General features: G+C 53.2%; 1 protein-coding gene across 1 annotated transcript in view; it reads left to right on the top strand.

Annotated features, from left to right (window-relative positions):
- LOC144954699 (neurofibromin-like) overlaps positions 1-20401 on the top strand; it is a gene marked incomplete at both ends in the record, with an annotated part of 130724 nt that overhangs the window by 74605 nt on the left and 35718 nt on the right. Inside the window, 4 exon segments of the mRNA XM_078885135.1 lie at positions 4939-5000; positions 8272-8386; positions 10561-10662; positions 14239-14379. Of these exon segments, the coding sequence (XP_078741261.1) occupies positions 4939-5000; positions 8272-8386; positions 10561-10662; positions 14239-14379 (420 nt within the window).

Raw genomic sequence — 20401 nt, 5'->3', positions numbered from 1 at the left:
TGGTGGTGAGTGAGTGGTGGTGAGTGGTGGTGGTGGTGGTGAGTGGTGGTGAGTGAGTGGTGGTGAGTGAGTGGTGGTGAGTGAGTGGTGGTGAGTGGTGGTGGTGGTGGTGAGTGGTGGTGAGTGAGTGGTGGTGAGTGGTGGTGGTGAGTGAGTGGTGGTGAGTGGTGGTGGTGGTGAGTGGTGGTGAGTGGTGGTGGTGAGTGGTGGTGGTGAGTGAGTGGTGGTGAGTGGTGGTGGTGGTGAGTGAGTGGTGGTGAGTGGTGGTGGTGGTGAGTGGTGGTGAGTGGTGGTGGTGAGTGAGTGGTGGTGAGTGGTGGTGAGTGAGTGGTGGTGAGTGGTGGTGGTGAGTGAGTGGTGGTGAGTGGTGGTGGTGAGTGGTGGTGAGTGAGTGGTGGTGGTGAGTGAGTGGTGGTGAGTGGTGAGTGGTGGTGAGTGGTGGTGGTGGTGAGTGGTGGTGAGTGGTGGTGGTGAGTGGTGGTGAGTGAGTGGTGGTGGTGAGTGAGTGAGTGGTGAGTGAGTGGTGAGTGGTGGTGGTGGTGGTGAGTGGTGGTGGTGGTGAGTGAGTGGTGGTGAGTGGTGGTGGTGAGTGAGTGGTGGTGAGTGAGTGGTGGTGAGTGAGTGGTGGTGAGTGGTGGTGGTGAGTGAGTGGTGGTGAGTGAGTGGTGGTGAGTGAGTGGTGGTGAGTGAGTGGTGGTGAGTGAGTGGTGGTGGTGGTGAGTGGTGGTGGTGAGTGGTGGTGGTGAGTGAGTGGTGGTGAGTGAGTGGTGAGTGAGTGAGTGGTGGTGAGTGGTGGTGATGAGTGAGTGGTGGTGAGTGAGTGGTGGTGGTGGTGGTGAGTGAGTGGTGGTGAGTGGTGGTGAGTGAGTGGTGGTGAGTGAGTGGTGGTGAGTGAGTGAGTGGTGAGTGGTGGTGGTGAGTGGTGGTGAGTGGTGGTGATGAGTGAGTGGTGGTGAGTGGTGGTGGTGAGTGGTGGTGGTGAGTGGTGGTGGTGAGTGAGTGGTGGTGGTGAGTGGTGGTGGTGAGTGAGTGGTGGTGAGTGGTGGTGGTGAGTGAGTAGTGGTGGTGAGTGAGTGGTGGTGGTGAGTGAGTGGTGGTGAGTAGTGGTGGTAAGTGGTGGTGGTGAGTGGTGGTGGTGAGTGAGTAGTGGTGGTGAGTGAGTGGTGGTGAGTGAGTGGTGGTGAGTGAGTGGTGGTGGTGAGTGAGTGGTGGTGGTGAGTGAGTGGTGATGAGTGAGTGGTGGTGAGTGAGTGGTGGTGAGTGAGTGGTGGTGGTGAGTGAGTGGTGGTGGTGAGTGGTGGTGGTGAGTGGTGGTGGTGAGTGAGTGGTGGTGAGTGAGTGGTGGTGGTGAGTGAGTGGTGGTGGTGAGTGGTGGTGGTGAGTGGTGGTGGTGAGTGGTGGTGGTGAGTGGTGGTGGTGAGTGAGTGGTGGTGAGTGAGTGGTGGTGGGTGAGTGGTGGTGGTGAGTGGTGGTGGTGAGCGGTGTCACACACAGCGGCTGCGTTGGGCCGGATCGAGGGGGCCCGCGATCGATCACAAATCGCTATTTAATTCGATCAAAAAAGGGTCACCTGCAGCGCCCACACACACACACCTACACACACACACACCTACACACACACACACCTACACACACACACACACCCACACACACACACCTACACACACACACACCTACACACACACACACCTACACACACACACACCTACACACACACACACCTACACACACACACACCTACACACACACACACACCTACACACACACACACCTACACACACACACACACCTACACACACACACACCTACACACACACACACCTACACACACACACACCTACACACACACACACCTACACACACACACACCTACACACACACACACCTACACACACACACACCTACACACACACACACCTACACACACACACACCTACACACACACACACCTACACACACACACACCTACACACACACACACCTACACACACACACACCTACACACACACACACCTACACACACACACACCTACACACACACACACCTACACACACACACACCTACACACACACACACCTACACACACACACACCTACACACACACCTACACACACACACACCTACACACACACACACCTACACACACACACACCCACACACACACACACCTACACACACACACACCTACACACACACACCCACCCACACACACACACCTACACACACACACACCTACACACACACACACCTACACACACACACACCTACACACACACACCCACACACACCTACACACACACACACACCTACACACACACACACCTACACACACACACACCTACACACACACACACCTACACACACACACCTACACACACACACACCTACACACACACACACCTACACACACACACACCTACACACACACACACCTACACACACACACACCTACACACACACACACCTACACACACACACACCTACACACACACACACCTACACACACACACACCTACACACACACACACCTACACACACACACACACCTACACACACACACACCTACACACACACACACCTACACACACACACACCTACACACACACACACCTACACACACACACACCTACACACACACACACCTACACACACACACACCTACACACACACACACCTACACACACACACACCTACACACACACACACCTACACACACACACACCTACACACACACACACCTACACACACACACACCTACACACACACACACCTACACACACACACACCTACACACACACACACCTACACACACACACACCTACACACACACACACCTACACACACACACACCTACACACACACACACCTACACACACACACACCTACACACACACACACCTACACACACACACACCTACACACACACACACCTACACACACACACACCTACACACACACACACCTACACACACACACACCTACACACACACACACCTACACACACACACACCTACACACACACACACCTACACACACACACACCTCTCGTACCATCGTTGGGGGGGAAAAAAAAAATCGGTGATCCAATCTCCGACCCCCAGATTTGCTGAGCGTTTCTGTGAAGTCCTGGGGGGAGGGGAAATTCCTCGACATGGAAAACATCTTGGGACAAAGTGGGGATGACCCCCTTTACCGTCAGCGCCACCAAAACTTGTACCATCCGACACTCCACCCCCCACAACTTCCAATCGGTGATGGGGCAGTTGTGGAGAGAGTGGAGAGTTTCCCACTTACCTGGGCAGTGTGCTCATGACCGGCTCCGGTTTGACAGCAGAGGCCTCACTCCGAATCAGTCGAACGGCATTATATTTTGATCGGTTGCGTAACGCTGTGTGGAAGCTACCTGGTCTGTCGCTCCGCACGAAGCTTCGGGTCTTCTCGGCCACGGTCATTCCCTCCCTTCTCTACGCTTGCGAAACGTGGACCCCACTAATGGAGCATCTTCGCCGGCCGATTAGAAACACTCAGGCTGGCCTGCCTACGATCCATCCTGGGTTTAACCTGCAGGCTGGATTGTGTGAGGAGCTCACAAGTCCTCGAAAGATCTGGGCAAAATCCCATCAGTGAGCTCCTCCGGCAGGCAAGGCTGCGTTGGCTGGGCCATGTAGCCCGCATGCCCAGCCACCGCATGCCTAAACAGCTTTTGTTTGGCCGGATCGAGGGGGCTAAACGGGCGCGGCACGGGCTAGAGAAGAGATGGAGCGATGTGGTACAGGAGGACGTGGAGCTGAGTGGACTTGCCGATGACCGGTACCAGCGGTGTCAAGATCGGCCTCAGTGGAGGAGGCTCGTGAAGGACGCTACTGGGCAGTTGGAGGCAGTCGCCCTCCAACAACAACGGAGGGCGGAGGAGCGACGCTCACAACAACGAGCGGAGCGCCGGGTGGCTAAAGCACAGCGAGTTGGCACAGTAGGGGGCACAGGTGGTGCATCAGCCAGTCATCTCAGTCATCTCGGTCGTCTCGGTCAGTCGACCCGTGGCACCTGCTGGGTCTGCCCCGTGACCTCCTGCCAGCGGGCGTTCGACACTTCACGTGGCAGCCTCAGGGTGCACATGGCCTGGCACAAGCGTCGTGGTGACGTCACCGCCACGTTCATTAGCCGAATGGCTCACAGGGCCCTACCTAATAATACAAAATAGAATGAACTTGAACTTAGTGGCAAATGACGGTTGTTGTTGTCTTTGTGTGTGTGTCTGTGTGCCTGGGACTGTGTGTGTGACTGTAACTGTCTGTGTGTGTGTGACCGTGTGTGTGTCTGTGTGTGTGACTGTGTGTGACTGTGTGACTGTGTGTGTGTGACTGTAACTGTGTGTGTGTGACTGTGTAACTGTCTGTGTGTGTGTGTCTGTGTGTGTGTGACTGTGTGTGTGTGACTGTGTGTGTGACTGTGTGACTGTGTGACTGTGTGTGTGACTGTAACTGTGTGTGTCTGTGTGTGTGTGACCGTGTGTGTGTCTGTGTGTGTGACTGTGTGTGACTGTGTGACTATGTGTGTGTGACTGTGACTGTGTGTGTGTGTGACTGTGTAACTGTCTGTGTGTGTGTGTCTGTGTATCTGTGTCTGTGTGTGTGTGACTGTGTGTGACTGTGTGTGTATCTGTGTCTGTGTGTGTGTGTGACTGTGTGTGTGTGACTGTGTGTGTGACTGTGTGTGTGACTGTGTGTGTGTGTCTGTGTGTGACTGTGTGTGTGTGTCTGTGTGTGTGTGTGTGTGTCTGTGTGTGTCTGTGTGTGTGTGTCTGTGTGTGACTGTGTGTGTGTGACTGTGTGTGTGTGACTGTGTGACTGTGTGTGTGTATCTGTGTGTGTGTGTGTGTGTGACTGTGTGTGTGTGACTGTGTGTGTGTGACTGTGTGTGTGTGTGTGTCTCACCAGGCCTGTATGCGTGACCAGCCGACCTGCCACTGGCTGGAGCAGTGGACGGAGCTCGCCCAGAAGTAAGAACGTCACGTGGCAATACTCATCGTGGTGGTGGTGGTGGTGGTGATGGTGGTGATGATGATGATGATGGTGGTGGTGGTGATGATGATGGTGGTGGTGGTGATGATGATGGTGGTGGTGGTGGTGATGATGGTGGTGGTGATGATGATGGTGGTGGTGGTGATGATGATGGTGGTGGTGGTGGTGATGATGATGGTGGTGGTGGTGGTGGTGATGATGATGGTGGTGGTGGTGGTGGTGATGATGATGGTGGTGGTGGTGGTGATGATGATGGTGGTGGTGGTGGTGATGATGATGATGATGGTGGTGGTGGTGATGATGGTGGTGGTGGTGATGATGATGGTGGTGGTGGTGGTGATGATGATGGTGGTGGTGGTTGTGATGATGATGATGGTGGTAGTGGTGGTGATGATGATGGTGGTGGTGGTGGTGGTGATGATGATGATGGTGGTGGTGGTGGTGGTGATGATGATGATGGTGGTGGTGGTGGTGATGATGATGGTGGTGTTGGTGGTGATGATGATGATGGTGGTGATGATGATGGTGGTGGTGGTGATGATGATGGTGGTGGTGGTGATGATGATGGTGGTGGTGGTGGTGGTGATGATGATGGTGGTGGTGGTGGTGGTGATGATGATGGTGGTGGTGGTGGTGATGATGATGGTGGTGGTGGTGGTGATGATGATGGTGGTGGTGGTGATGATGATGGTGGTGGTGGTGGTGGTGATGATGATGGTGGTGGTGGTGGTGGTGATGATGATGGTGGTGGTGGTGGTGATGATGATGGTGGTGGTGGTGATGATGATGGTGGTGGTGGTGGTGGTGATGATGATGGTGGTGGTGGTGGTGGTGATGATGATGGTGGTGGTGGTGGTGATGATGATGGTGGTGGTGGTGGTGATGATGATGATGATGGTGGTGGTGGTGGTGATGATGATGATGATGGTGGTGGTGATGATGATGGTGGTGGTGGTGGTGGTGGTGATGATGATGATGGTGGTGGTTGTGATGATGGTGATGATGGTGGTTGTGATGATGATGATGGTGGTAGTGGTGGTGATGATGATGGTGGTGGTGGTGGTGGTGGTGATGATGGTGGTGGTGGTGGTGGTGATGATGATGGTGGTGGTGGTGGTGATGATGATGGTGGTGGTGGTGGTTGTGATGATGATGATGATGGTGGTGGTGGTGGTGATGATGATGATGGTGGTGGTGGTGGTGATGATGATGGTGGTGGTGGTGGTGATGATGATGGTGGTGGTGGTGGTGGTGGTTGTGATGATGATGGTGGTGGTGGTGGTGGTGATGATGATGGTGGTGGTGGTGGTGGTGGTGATGATGATGGTGGTGGTGGTGGTGGTGATGATGATGATGGTGGTGGTGGTGGTGATGATGATGGTGGTAGTGGTGGTGATGATGATGATGGTGGTGGTGGTGGTGATGATGATGATGGTGGTGGTGGTTGTGATGATGATGATGGTGGTAGTGGTGGTGATGATGATGATGATGGTGGTGATGATGATGATGATGGTGGTGGTGGTGGTGGTGATGATGATGGTGGTGGTGGCGGTGGTTGTGGTGGTGATGATGATGATGGTGATGATTGTAATGATGGTGGTGGTTGTGATGATTGTGGTTATGATGGTGATGATTGTAATGATGGTGGTGGTTGTGATGATTGTGATGATGGTGGTGGTGGTTGTGATGATGATGATGATGGTGGTGGTGGCGGTGTGTGTGTCACTGTGTGTGGGTCACCGTGTGTGTCACTGTGTGTGTGTATGTCACTGTGTGTGTGTGTCACTGTGTGTGTGTCACTGTGTGTGTGTCACCATGTGTGTGTATGTGTCACCGTGTGTGTGTATGTCACTGTGTGTGTCACTGTGTGTGTCACTGTGTGTGTGTGTGTGTCACCGCGTGTATGTCACCTTGTGTGTGTGTGTCACCGTGTATGTGTGTGTCACTGTGTGTCACTGTGTGTGTGTCACCATGTGTGTGTGTGTCACCATGTGTGTGTGTATGTCACTGTGTGTGTCACTGTGTGTGTGTCACTGTGTGTGTGTCACTGTGTGTGTCACTGTGTGTGTCACTGTGTGTGTCACTGTGTGTGTCACTGTGTGCGTGTGTGTCACTGTGTGTGTCACTGTGTGTGTGTCACTGTGTGTGTGTATGTCACTGTGTGTGTCACTGTGTGTGTGTCACTGTGTGTGTGTGTGTCACTGTGTGTGTGTGTCACTGTGTGTGTCACTGTGTGTGTCACTGTGTGTCACTGTGTGTGTCACTGTGTGTGTCACTGTGTGCGTGTGTGTCACTGTGTGTGTCACTGTGTGTGTGTCACTGTGTGTGTGTCACCGTGTGTATGTCACCGTGTGTGTGTGTGTCACTGTTTGTGTCACTGTGTGTGTGTCACTGTGTGTGTGTGTGTCACTGTGTGTGTCACTGTGTGTGTCACTGTGTGTGTGTGTCACTGTGTGTGTGTGTGTCACTGTGTGTGTCACTGCGTGTGTCACTGTGTGTGTGTCACTGTGTGTGTGTGTGTCACTGTGTGTGTCACTGTGTGTGTCACTGTGTGTGTGTGTCACTGTGTGTGTCACTGTGTGTGTCACTGTGTGTGTCACTGTGTGTGTCACTGTGTGTGTCACCGTGTGTGTGTGTCACCGTGTGTATGTCACCGTGTGTGTGTGTGTCACTGTGTGTGTGTCACTGTGTGTGTGTCACTGTGTGTGTCACTGTTTGTGTCACTGTGTGTATCACTGTGTGTGTGTCACTGTGTGTGTCACTGTGTGTGTGTCACTGTGTGTGTCACTGTGTGTGTCACTGTGTGTGTGTCACTGTGTGTGTGTGTCACCGTGTGTATGTCACCGTGTGTGTGTGTCACTGTTTGTGTCACCGTGTGTGTCACTGTGTGTGTGTCACTGTGTGTGTCACTGTGTATGTGTCACTGTGTGTGTGTGTGTCACTGTGTGTGTCACTGTGTGTGTCACTGTGTGTGTGTGTCACCGTGTGTATGTCACCGTGTGTGTGTGTGTGTCACTGTTTGTGTCACTGTGTGTTTGTCACTGTGTGTGTCACTGTGTGTGTCACTGTGTGTGTCACTGTGTGTCACTGTGTGTGTGTCACTGTGTGTGTGTCACTGTGCGTGTGTCACTGTGTGTGTCACTGTGTGTGTCACTGTTTGTGTCACTGTGTGTATCACTGTGCGTGTGTCACTGTGTGTGTCACTGTGTGTGTCACTGTGTGTGTGTCTGTGTGTGTCACTGTGTGTAGGTTTGCATTCCAGTACAACCCATCCCTACAGCCGCGTGCCCTCGTCGTGTTTGGCTGCATCAGCAAGCGAGCGACCAGCTCTCACATCCGCCAGATCCTGCACATCCAGAGCAAGGTGCTGACACACACAGACACACACAGTGACACACACACAGACAGTGACACACACACAGACACACACACACAGTGACACACACAGTGACACACACACACACACAGTGACACACACACGCACACACACGGTGACACACGCATACACACACGGTGACACGCGCACACACACACCTACACACACACACAGACACACACACAGACACACACACACACAGACACAAACAGACACACACACAGACACACACACAGTGACACACACACAGACACACACACACACAGATACACACACACACACAGTGACACACACACGCACACACACGGTGACACACGCATACACACACGGTGACACACGCACACACACACCTACACACACACACAGACACACACACAGACACACACACACACAGACACACACAGACACACACACAGACACACACACAGTGACACACACACAGACACACACACACACAGATACACACACACACACAGACACACAGTGACACACACACACAGTGACACAGACACACACACAGACACACACACACACGGAGAGACACACACGGGGAGACACGCACACACACACACAGACACACACACAGACACACACGCATACACACACGGGGAGACACACGCACACACAGACACAAACAGTGACACACACACACAGACACACACACACAGTGACACACACACACACAGACACGCACACACATGCACACACGCGGACACACACGCACACACGCACGGTGACACACACACGGTGATTCACACACACACGGGGAGACACACGCACACACGGTGACACACACACACGGGGAGACACACGCACACACGGTGACACACACACGGTGATTCACACGCACACACACGGGGAGACACACGCACACACGGTGACACACACACATAAATGGCGAGGCACACGCACACACACGGGGAGGCACACGCACACACGGTGACACACACACACACGGTGACACACACACACACACACGGTGACACGCACACACACGGGGAGACACACACACACATGGTGACATACACACACACGGGGAGGCACACGCACACACACGGGGAGACACACGCACACACGGTGACACACACACACACGGGGAGACACGCACACACACGGTGACATACATGGGGAGAGAAACATGTATACGTGTGTGTGCGTGTAGGTGTGTGTGTGCGTGTGTCACCGTGTGTGTATGCGTGTGTCACCGTGTGTGTGTCACTGTGTGTGTGTCACTGTGTGTGTGTGTCACTGTGTGTGTGTGTGTGTCACTGTGTGTGTCACTGTGTGTGTGTGTATCACTGTGTGTGTCACTGTGTCACTGTGTGTCACTGTGTGTGTGTGTCACTGTGTCACTGTGTGTGTGTATCATTGTGTGTGTCACTGTGTATGTGTGTGTCACTGTGTGTGTCACTGTGTGTGTGTGTATCACTGTGTGTGTGTCACTGTGTCACTGTGTGTCACTGTGTGTCACTGTGTGTGTGTGTCACTGTGTGTGTCACTGTGTGTCACTGTGTGTGTGTGTGTCACTGTGTGTGTGTGTCACTGTGTGTGTATCACTGTGTGTGTCACTGTGTATGTGTGTGTCACTGTGTGTCACTGTGTGTGTGTGTGTCACTGTGTGTGTCTGTCACTGTGTGTGTGTCACTGTGTGTGTGTGTCACTGTGTGTGTGTCACTGTATGTCACTGTGTGTCACTGTGTGTGTATGTCACTGTGTGTCACTGTGTGTGTCATTGTGTGTGTCACTGTGTGTGTCACTGTGTGTGTCACTGTGTGTGTGTGTCACTGTGTGTGTCACTGTGTGTGTGTGTGTCACTGTGTGTGTCACTGTGTGTGTCACTGTGTGTGTCACTGTGTGTCACTGTGTGTGTGTCACTGTGTGTGTCACTGTGTGTGTCACTGTGTGTGTATGTCACTGTGTGTGTGTCACTGTGTGTGTGTCACTGTGTGTGTCACTGTGTGTGTCACTGTGTGTGTGTGTCACTGTGTGTGTGTGTCACTGTGTGTGTGTCACTGTGTGTCACTGTGTGTCACTGTGTGTGTGTCACTGTGTGTGTCACTGTGTGTGTGTCACTGTGTGTGTGTCACTGTGTGTGTCACTGTGTGTGTCACTGTGTGTGTGTCACTGTGTGTGTGTGTCACTGTGTGTGTCACTGTGTGCAGGGTCTAGAGAGTTCGCTGAAGGGGCCTGACAGCTACAACAGCCTCGTTCTCATCGAGGCCACCGTCATCGCGCTGATGCGGCTACAGCCGCTACTGGCTCGTGTGAGTAGCACACACACACACACCTACACACACACCTACACACACACCTACACACACACACACCTACACACACACACACACACCTACACACACCTACACACACACCTACACACACACACCTACACACACACCGTCATCGCGCTGATGCGGCTACAGCCGCTACTGGCTCGTGTGAGTAGCACACACACACACACCTACACACACCTACACACACACCTACACACACACACCTACACACACCTACACACACACCTACACACACACACACACACCTACACACACACCTACACACACACACACACCTACACACACACCGTCATCGCGCTGATGCGGCTACAGCCGCTACTGGCTCGTGTGAGTAGCACACACACACCTACACACACACACACACCTACACACACACACACACACCTACACACACCTACACACACACCTACACACACACACACCTACACACACACACCTACACACACACACCTACACACACACACACCTACACACACACCGTCATCGCGCTGATGCGGCTACAGCCGCTACTGGCTCGTGTGAGTAGCACACACACACACACCTACACACACCTACACACACACCTACACACACACACACCTACACTCACACACCTACACACACACACACCTACACACACACCGTCATCGCGCCGATGCGGCTACAGCCGTTACTGGCTCGTGTGAGTAGCACACACACACCTACACACACCTACACACACACCTACACACACACACACCTACACACACACCTACACACACACACACCTACACACACACCGTCATCGCGCTGATGCGGCTACAGCCGCTACTGGCTCGTGTGAGTAGCACACACACACCTACACACACCTACACACACACCTACACACACACACACCTACACACACACCTACACACACACCTACACACACCTACACACACACACCTACACACACACACCTACACACACACCTACACACACCTCCACACACACCTACACACACACACACCTACACACACACCTACACACACACCTACACACACCTACACACACACACACCTACGCACACACACCTACACACACACACACCTACACACACACCTACACACACACACACACCTACACCTACACACACCTACACACACACACACCTACACACATACACACCTACACACACACACCTACACACACACCTACACACACACACACACCTACACACACAAACCTACACACACACACACCTACACACACACACACCTACACACCTACACACACACACACACACACACCTACACACACACCTACACACACACACCTACACATACACACACCTACACACACACACCTACACACACCTACACACACCCACACAGACACACACGCACACACCTACACACACACCTACACACACACCTACACACACACACCTACACACACACACACCTACACACACACACACCTACACACACACACACCTACACACATACACCTACACACACACACACACACCTACACACAGACACACCTACATACACACACACACCTACACACACACACACCTACACACAGACACACCTACACACAGACACACACACCTACACACACACACCTACACACACAGCTACACACACACACCTACACACACCTACACACAGCTACACACACCCCTACACACACCTACACACACACACACACCTACACACACACCGTCATCGCGCTGATGCGGCTACAGCCGCTACTGGCTCGTGTGAGTAGCACACACACACCTACACACACACACACACCTACACACACACACACACACCTACACACACCTACACACACACCTACACACACACACACCTACACACACACACCTACACACACACACCTACACACACACACACCTACACACACACCGTCATCGCGCTGATGCGGCTACAGCCGCTACTGGCTCGTGTGAGTAGCACACACACACACACCTACACACACCTACACACACACCTACACACACACACACCTACACTCACACACCTACACACACACACACCTACACACACACCGTCATCGCGCCGATGCGGCTACAGCCGTTACTGGCTCGTGTGAGTAGCACACACACACCTACACACACCTACACACACACCTACACACACACACACCTACACACACACCTACACACACACACACCTACACACACACCGTCATCGCGCTGATGCGGCTACAGCCGCTACTGGCTCGTGTGAGTAGCACACACACACCTACACACACCTACACACACACCTACACACACACACACCTACACACACACCTACACACACACCTACACACACCTACACACACACACCTACACACACACACCTACACACACACCTACACACACCTCCACACACACCTACACACACACACACCTACACACACACCTACACACACACCTACACACACCTACACACACACACACCTACGCACACACACCTACACACACACACACCTACACACATACACACCTACACACACACACACCTACACCTACACACACCTACACACACACACACCTACACACATACACACCTACACACACACACACCTACACCTACACACACACCTACACCTACACACCTACACCTACACACCTACACACACACACACAGACACACACACACCTACACACACACCTACACACACACACACACCTACACACACAAACCTACACACACACACACCTACACACACACACACCTACACACCTACACACACACACACACACACACCTACACACACACCTACACACACACACCTACACATACACACACCTACACACACACACCTACACACACCTACACACACCCACACAGACACACACGCACACACCTACACACACACCTACACACACACCTACACACACACACCTACACACACACACACCTACACACACACACACCTACACACACACACACCTACACACATACACCTACACACACACACACACACCTACACACAGACACACCTACATACACACACACACCTACACACACACACACCTACACACAGACACACCTACACACAGACACACACACCTACACACACACACCTACACACACAGCTACACACACACACCTACACACACCTACACACAGCTACACACACCCCTACACACACCTACACACACCCTCCCCCGTGACCCCTAACCCCGTGACCCCCCCCCCCCCCCCGTGACCCCTTCTCCCGTTTTCAGCATCTAGAACATTGTGGTGGTGGTTGTTGTTGTGGTGATGATGGTGGTGGTTGTGGTGATGGTGGTTGTGATGGTGGTGGTTGTGATGGTCATGGTGGTGGTGATGGTTGTGGTGATTGTTGTGGTGATGGTGGTTGTGATGGTGGTTGTGATGGTGGTGGTGGTGGTGATTGTTGTGGTGGTGGTGGTGGTGATGGTGATGGTTGTGGTGATTGTTGTGGTGATGGTCATGGTGGTGGTGATGGTCATTGTGATGGTTGTGGTTATTGTTGTGGTGATGGTGGTTGTGATGGTGGTGGTGATGGTTGTGGTGATGGTTGTGGTAATGGTTGTGGTGATTGTTGTGGTGATGGTGGTGGTGGTGGTTGTGGTGACCCCAGGACTCGCCGATGCACCGGGCGCTGTTCTGGGTGGCGGTGGCGGTTCTTCAGCTAGATGAAGCCTCCCTCTACTCAGCGGGGACAGGCCTCTTAGAGCAGAACCTGCACACACTAGACTCGTTCTGTGTGTTCAACCACAGGGTGACTCACTCACTCACTCAGTCACTCACTCACTCAGTCACTCGCTCGCTCGCTCAGTCACTCGCTCAGTCACTCACTCAGTCACTCACTCACTCAGTCACAGACTCTACTCAGCGGGGACAGGCCTCTTAGAGCAGAACCTGCACACACTAGACTCGTTCTGTGTGTTCAACCACAGGGTGACTCACTCACTCACTCAGTCACTCACTCACTCAGTCACTCGCTCGCTCGCTCAGTCACTCGCTCAGTCACTCACTCAGTCACTCACTCACTCAGTCACAGACTCTACTCAGCGGGGACAGGCCTCTTAGAGCAGAACCTGCACACACTAGACTCGTTCTGTGTGTTCAACCACAGGGTGACTCACTCACTCACTCAGTCACTCACTCACTCAGTCACTCGCTCGCTCGCTCAGTCACTCGCTCAGTCACTCACTCAGTCACTCACTCACTCAGTCACAGACTCTACTCAGCGGGGACAGGCCTCTTAGAGCAGAACCTGCACACACTAGACTCGTTCTGTGTGTTCAACCACAGGGTGAGTCACTCACTCACTCAGTCACTCACTCACTCACTCAGTCACTCGCTCGCTCGCTCAGTCACTCGCTCAGTCACTCACTCAGTCACTCACTCACTCAGTCACAGAATCTACTCAGCAGGAACAGGCCTCTTAGAGCAGAACCTGCACACACTAGACTCGTTCTGTGTGTTCAACCACAGGGTGAGTCACTCACTCACTCAGTCACTCACTCACTCACTCAGTCACTCGCTCGCTCGCTCACTCACTCGCTCAGTCACTCACTCACTCAGTCACAGACTCTACTCAGCGGGGACAGGCCTCTTAGAGCAGAACCTGCACACACTAGACTCGTTCTGTGTGTTCAACCACAGGGTGACTCACTCACTCACTCAGTCACTCACTCACTCAGTCACTCGCTCGCTCGCTCAGTCACTCGCTCAGTCACTCACTCAGTCACTCACTCACTCAGTCACAGACTCTACTCAGCGGGGACAGGCCTCTTAGAGCAGAACCTGCACACACTAGACTCGTTCTGTGTGTTCAACCACAGGGTGACTCACTCACTCACTCAGTCACTCACTCACTCAGTCACTCGCTCGCTCGCTCAGTCACTCGCTCAGTCACTCACTCAGTCACTCACTCACTCAGTCACAGACTCTACTCAGCGGGGACAGGCCTCTTAGAGCAGAACCTGCACACACTAGACTCGTTCTGTGTGTTCAACCACAGGGTGACTCACTCACTCACTCAGTCACTCACTCACTCAGTCACTCGCTCGCTCGCTCAGTCACTCGCTCAGTCACTCACTCAGTCACTCACTCACTCAGTCACAGACTCTACTCAGCGGGGACAGGCCTCTTAGAGCAGAACCTGCACACACTAGACTCGTTCTGTGTGTTCAACCACAGGGTGAGTCACTCACTCACTCAGTCACTCACTCACTCACTCAGTCACTCGCTCGCTCGCTCAGTCACTCGCTCAGTCACTCACTCAGTCACTCACTCACTCAGTCACAGAATCTACTCAGCAGGAACAGGCCTCTTAGAGCAGAACCTGCACACACTAGACTCGTTCTGTGTGTTCAACCACAGGGTGACTCACTCACTCAGTCACTCACTCACTCACTCAGTCACTCACTCACTCAGTCACTCGGTCGCTCGCTCAGTCACTCACTCACTCACTCAGTCACAGACTCTACTCAGCAGGAACAGGCCTCTTAGAGCAGAACCTGCACACACTAGACTCGTTCTGTGTGTTCAACCACAGGGTGAGTCACTCACTCACTCAGTCACTCACTCACTCACTCAGTCACTCGCTCGCTCGCTCAGTCACTCGCTCACTCGCTCACTCAGTCACTCACTCACTCACTCAGTCACTCACTCACTCACTCAGTCACAGACTCTACTCAGCGGGGACAGGCCTCTTAGAGCAGAACCTGCACACACTAGACTCGTTCTGTGTGTTCAACCACAGGGTGAGTCACTCACTCAGTCACTCAGTCACTCACTCACTCACTCAGTCACTCGCTCGCTCGCTCACTCAGTCACTCACTCAGTCACTCAGTCACTCACTCACTCAGTCACTCACTCATTCACTCAGTCACTCACTCACTCAGTCACTCACTCACTCACTCAGTCACAGACTCTACTCAGCAGGGACAGGCCTCTTAGAGCAGAACCTGCACACACTAGACTCGTTCTGTGTGTTCAACCACAGGGTGAGTCACTCACTCAGTCACTCACTCACTCAGTCACTCACTCACTCACTCAGTCACTCGCTCGCTCGCTCAGTCACTCACTCACTCAGTCACAGACTCTACTCAGCGGGGACAGGCCTCTTAGAGCAGAACCTGCACACACTAGACTCGTTCTGTGTGTTCAACCACAGGGTGAGTCACTCACTCACTCAGTCACTCACTCAGTCACTCACTCACTCACTCAGTCACTCACTCACTCAGTCACTCACTCAGTCACTCACTCAGTCACTCACTCACTCACTCAGTCACAGACTCTACTCAGCGGGGACAGGCCTCTTAGAGCAGAACCTGCACACACTAGACTCGTTCTGTGTGTTCAACCACAGGGTGAGTCACTCACTCAGTCACTCACTCACTCACTCACTCACTCAGTCACTCAGTCACTCAGTCACTCACTTAGTCACTCACTCACTCAGTCACTCACTCACTCAGTCACTCGCTCGCTCGCTCACTCACTCACTCAGTCACAGACTCTACTCAGCGGGGACAGGCCTCTTAGAGCAAAACCTGCACACACTAGACTCGTTCTGTGTGTTCAACCACAGGGTGAGTCACTCACTCAGTCACTCACTCACTCACTCAGTCACTCACTCAGTCACTCGCTCGCTCGCTCACTCAGTCACTCACTCACTCACTCAGTCACTCACTCACTCGCTCACTCAGTCACTCACTCACTCACTCAGTCACAGACTCTACTCAGCGGGGACAGGCCTCTTAGAGCAGAACCTGCACACACTAGACTCCTTCTGTGTGTTCAACCACAGGGTGAGTCACTCACTCAGTCACTCACTCACTCAGTCACTCACTCAGTCACTCACTCAGTCACTCGCTCGCTCGCTCACTCAGTCACTCACTCACTCACTCAGTCACAGACTCTACTCAGCGGGGACAGGCCTCTTAGAGCAGAACCTGCACACACTAGACTCGTTCTGTGTGTTCAACCACAGGGTGAGTCACTCACTCAGTCACTCACTCACTCACTCAGTCACTCAGTCACTCACTCACTCAGTCACTCAGTCACTCACTCAGTCACTCGCTCGCTCGCTCACTCAGTCACTCACTCACTCAGTCACTCACTCACTCACTCAGTCACTCACTCACTCATTCACTCACTCACTCAGTCACTCACTCACTCACTCAGTCACTCACTCACTCACTCACTCACCCACTCACTCACTCAGTCACTCGCTCGCTTGCTCACTCACTCACTCACCCACTCACTCACTCAGTCACTCACTCACTCACTCAGTCACTCAGTCACTCACTCACTCAGTCACTCGCTCGCTCACTCACTCACTCACTCACTCACTCAGTCACTCAGTCACTCACTCACTCAGTCACTCACTCAGTCACTCACTCACTCAGTCACAGACTCTACTCAGCGGGGACAGGCCTCTTAGAGCAGAACCTGCACACACTAGACTCGTTCTGTGTGTTCAACCACAGGGTGAGTCACTCAGTCACTCACTCACTCACTCAGTCACTCACTCAGTCACTCACTCACTCACTCAGTCACTCGCTCGCTCGCTCACTCAGTCACTCACTCACTCAGTCACTCAGTCACTCACTCAGTCACTCACTCACTCACTCAGTCACTCACTCACTCACTCACTCAGTCACTCGCTCGCTCGCTCACTCAGTCACTCAGTCACTCACTCACTCAGTCACTCACTCACTCAGTCACTCACTCACTCAGTCACTCACTCACTCAGTCACTCACTCACTCACTCAGTCACTCACTCACTCAGTCACTCACTCACTCAGTCACTCACTCACTCACTCACTCAGTCACTCGCTCGCTCACTCACTCAGTCACTCACTCAGTCACTCACTCACTCACTCAGTCACTCACTCACTCAGTCACTCAGTCAGTCACTCAGTCACTCAGTCACTCAATCACTCAGTCACTCAGTCACTCTGTCAGTCACTCAGTCACTCACTCACTCAGTCACTCAGTCACTCACTCAGTCACTCAGTCACTCACTCACTCAGTCACTCACTCACTCACTCACTCAGTCACTCACTCAGTCACTCACTCACTCAGTCACTCAGTCACTCACTCAGTCACTCAGTCACTCACTCAGTCACTCAGTCACTCACTCAGTCACTCACTCAGTCACTCACTCACTCACTCACCCACTCACTCACTCACTCAGTGACTCACTCACTGACTCAGTCACTCACCCACTCACTCACCAAGTCCCTCACCCTACAGAGCCCCGAGGATGTGTTTATGGAGACAAGCTTGCCTCTGGACTGGCACTGCAAGCAGATGGACCACTCAGCCACTCACTCACTCAGTCACTCACTCACTCAATCAGTCACTCACTCAGTCACTCAATCACTCAGTCACTCACTCACTCACTCACCAAGTCACTCACCAAGTCCCTCACCCTACAGAGCCCCGAGGATGTGTTTATGGAGACACGCTTGCCTCTGGACTGGCACTGCAAGCAGATGGACCACTCAGTCACTCACTCACTCACTCAGTCACTCACTCAGTCACTCACTCACTCACTCAGTGACTCAGTCACTCACTCACTCACTCACCCACTCACTCACCAAGTCCCTCACCCTACAGAGCCCCGAGGATGTGTTTATGGAGACACGCTTGCCTCTGGACTGGCACTGCAAGCAGATGGACCACTCAGCCACTCACTCACTCAGTCACTCACTCACCCACTCACTCAGTCACCCACCCACTCACTCAGTCACCCACTCACTCACTCACCCACTCACTCACTCACTCACCCACTCACTCACTCACTCAGTCACCCACTCACTCACTCACTCAGCCACTCACTCACTCACTCACCAAGTCCCTCACCCTACAGAGCCCCGAGGATGTGTTTATGGAGACACGCTTGCCTCTGGACTGGCACTGCAAGCAGATGGACCACTCAGCCACTCACTCACTCAGTCACTCACTCACCCACTCACTCAGTCACCCACCCACTCACTCAGTCACCCACTCACTCACTCACCCACTCACTCACTCACTCAGTCACCCACTCACTCACTCACTCAGCCACTCACTCACTCACTCACCAAGTCCCTCACCCTACAGAGCCCCGAGGATGTGTTTATGGAGACACGCTTGCCTCTGGACTGGCACTGCAAGCAGATGGACCACTCAGCCACTCACTCACTCAGTCACTCACTCACCCACTCACTCAGTCACCCACCCACTCACTCAGTCACCCACTCACTCACTCACCCACTCACTCACTCACTCAGTCACCCACTCACTCACTCACTCAGCCACTCACTCACTCACTCACCAAGTCCCTCACCCTACAGAGCCCCGAGGATGTGTTTATGGAGACACGCTTGCCTCTGGACTGGCACTGCAAGCAGATGGACCACTCAGCCACTCACTCACTCAGTCACTCACTCACCCACTCACTCAGTCACCCACCCACTCACTCAGTCACCCACTCACTCACTCACCCACTCACTCACTCACTCAGTCACCCACTCACTCACTCAGCCACTCACTCACTCACTCACCAAGTCCCTCACCCTACAGAGCCCCGAGGATGTGTTTATGGAGACACGCTTGCCTCTGGACTGGCACTGCAAGCAGATGGACCACTCAGCCACTCACTCACTCAGTCACTCACTCACCCACTCACTCAGTCACCCACCCACTCACTCAGTCACCCACTCACTCACTCACCCACTCACTCACTCACTCAGTCACCCACTCACTCACTCAGCCACTCACTCACTCACTCACCAAGTCCC

This window comes from Lampetra fluviatilis, unplaced genomic scaffold (assembly GCF_964198595.1).
Source record: "Lampetra fluviatilis unplaced genomic scaffold, kcLamFluv1.1 SCAFFOLD_247, whole genome shotgun sequence".
Classification (NCBI taxonomy): domain Eukaryota; kingdom Metazoa; phylum Chordata; class Hyperoartia; order Petromyzontiformes; family Petromyzontidae; genus Lampetra; species Lampetra fluviatilis.
Note: the sequence above shows the minus strand (reverse complement) of the source record. Positions and strands in the feature narration are given on the sequence as shown.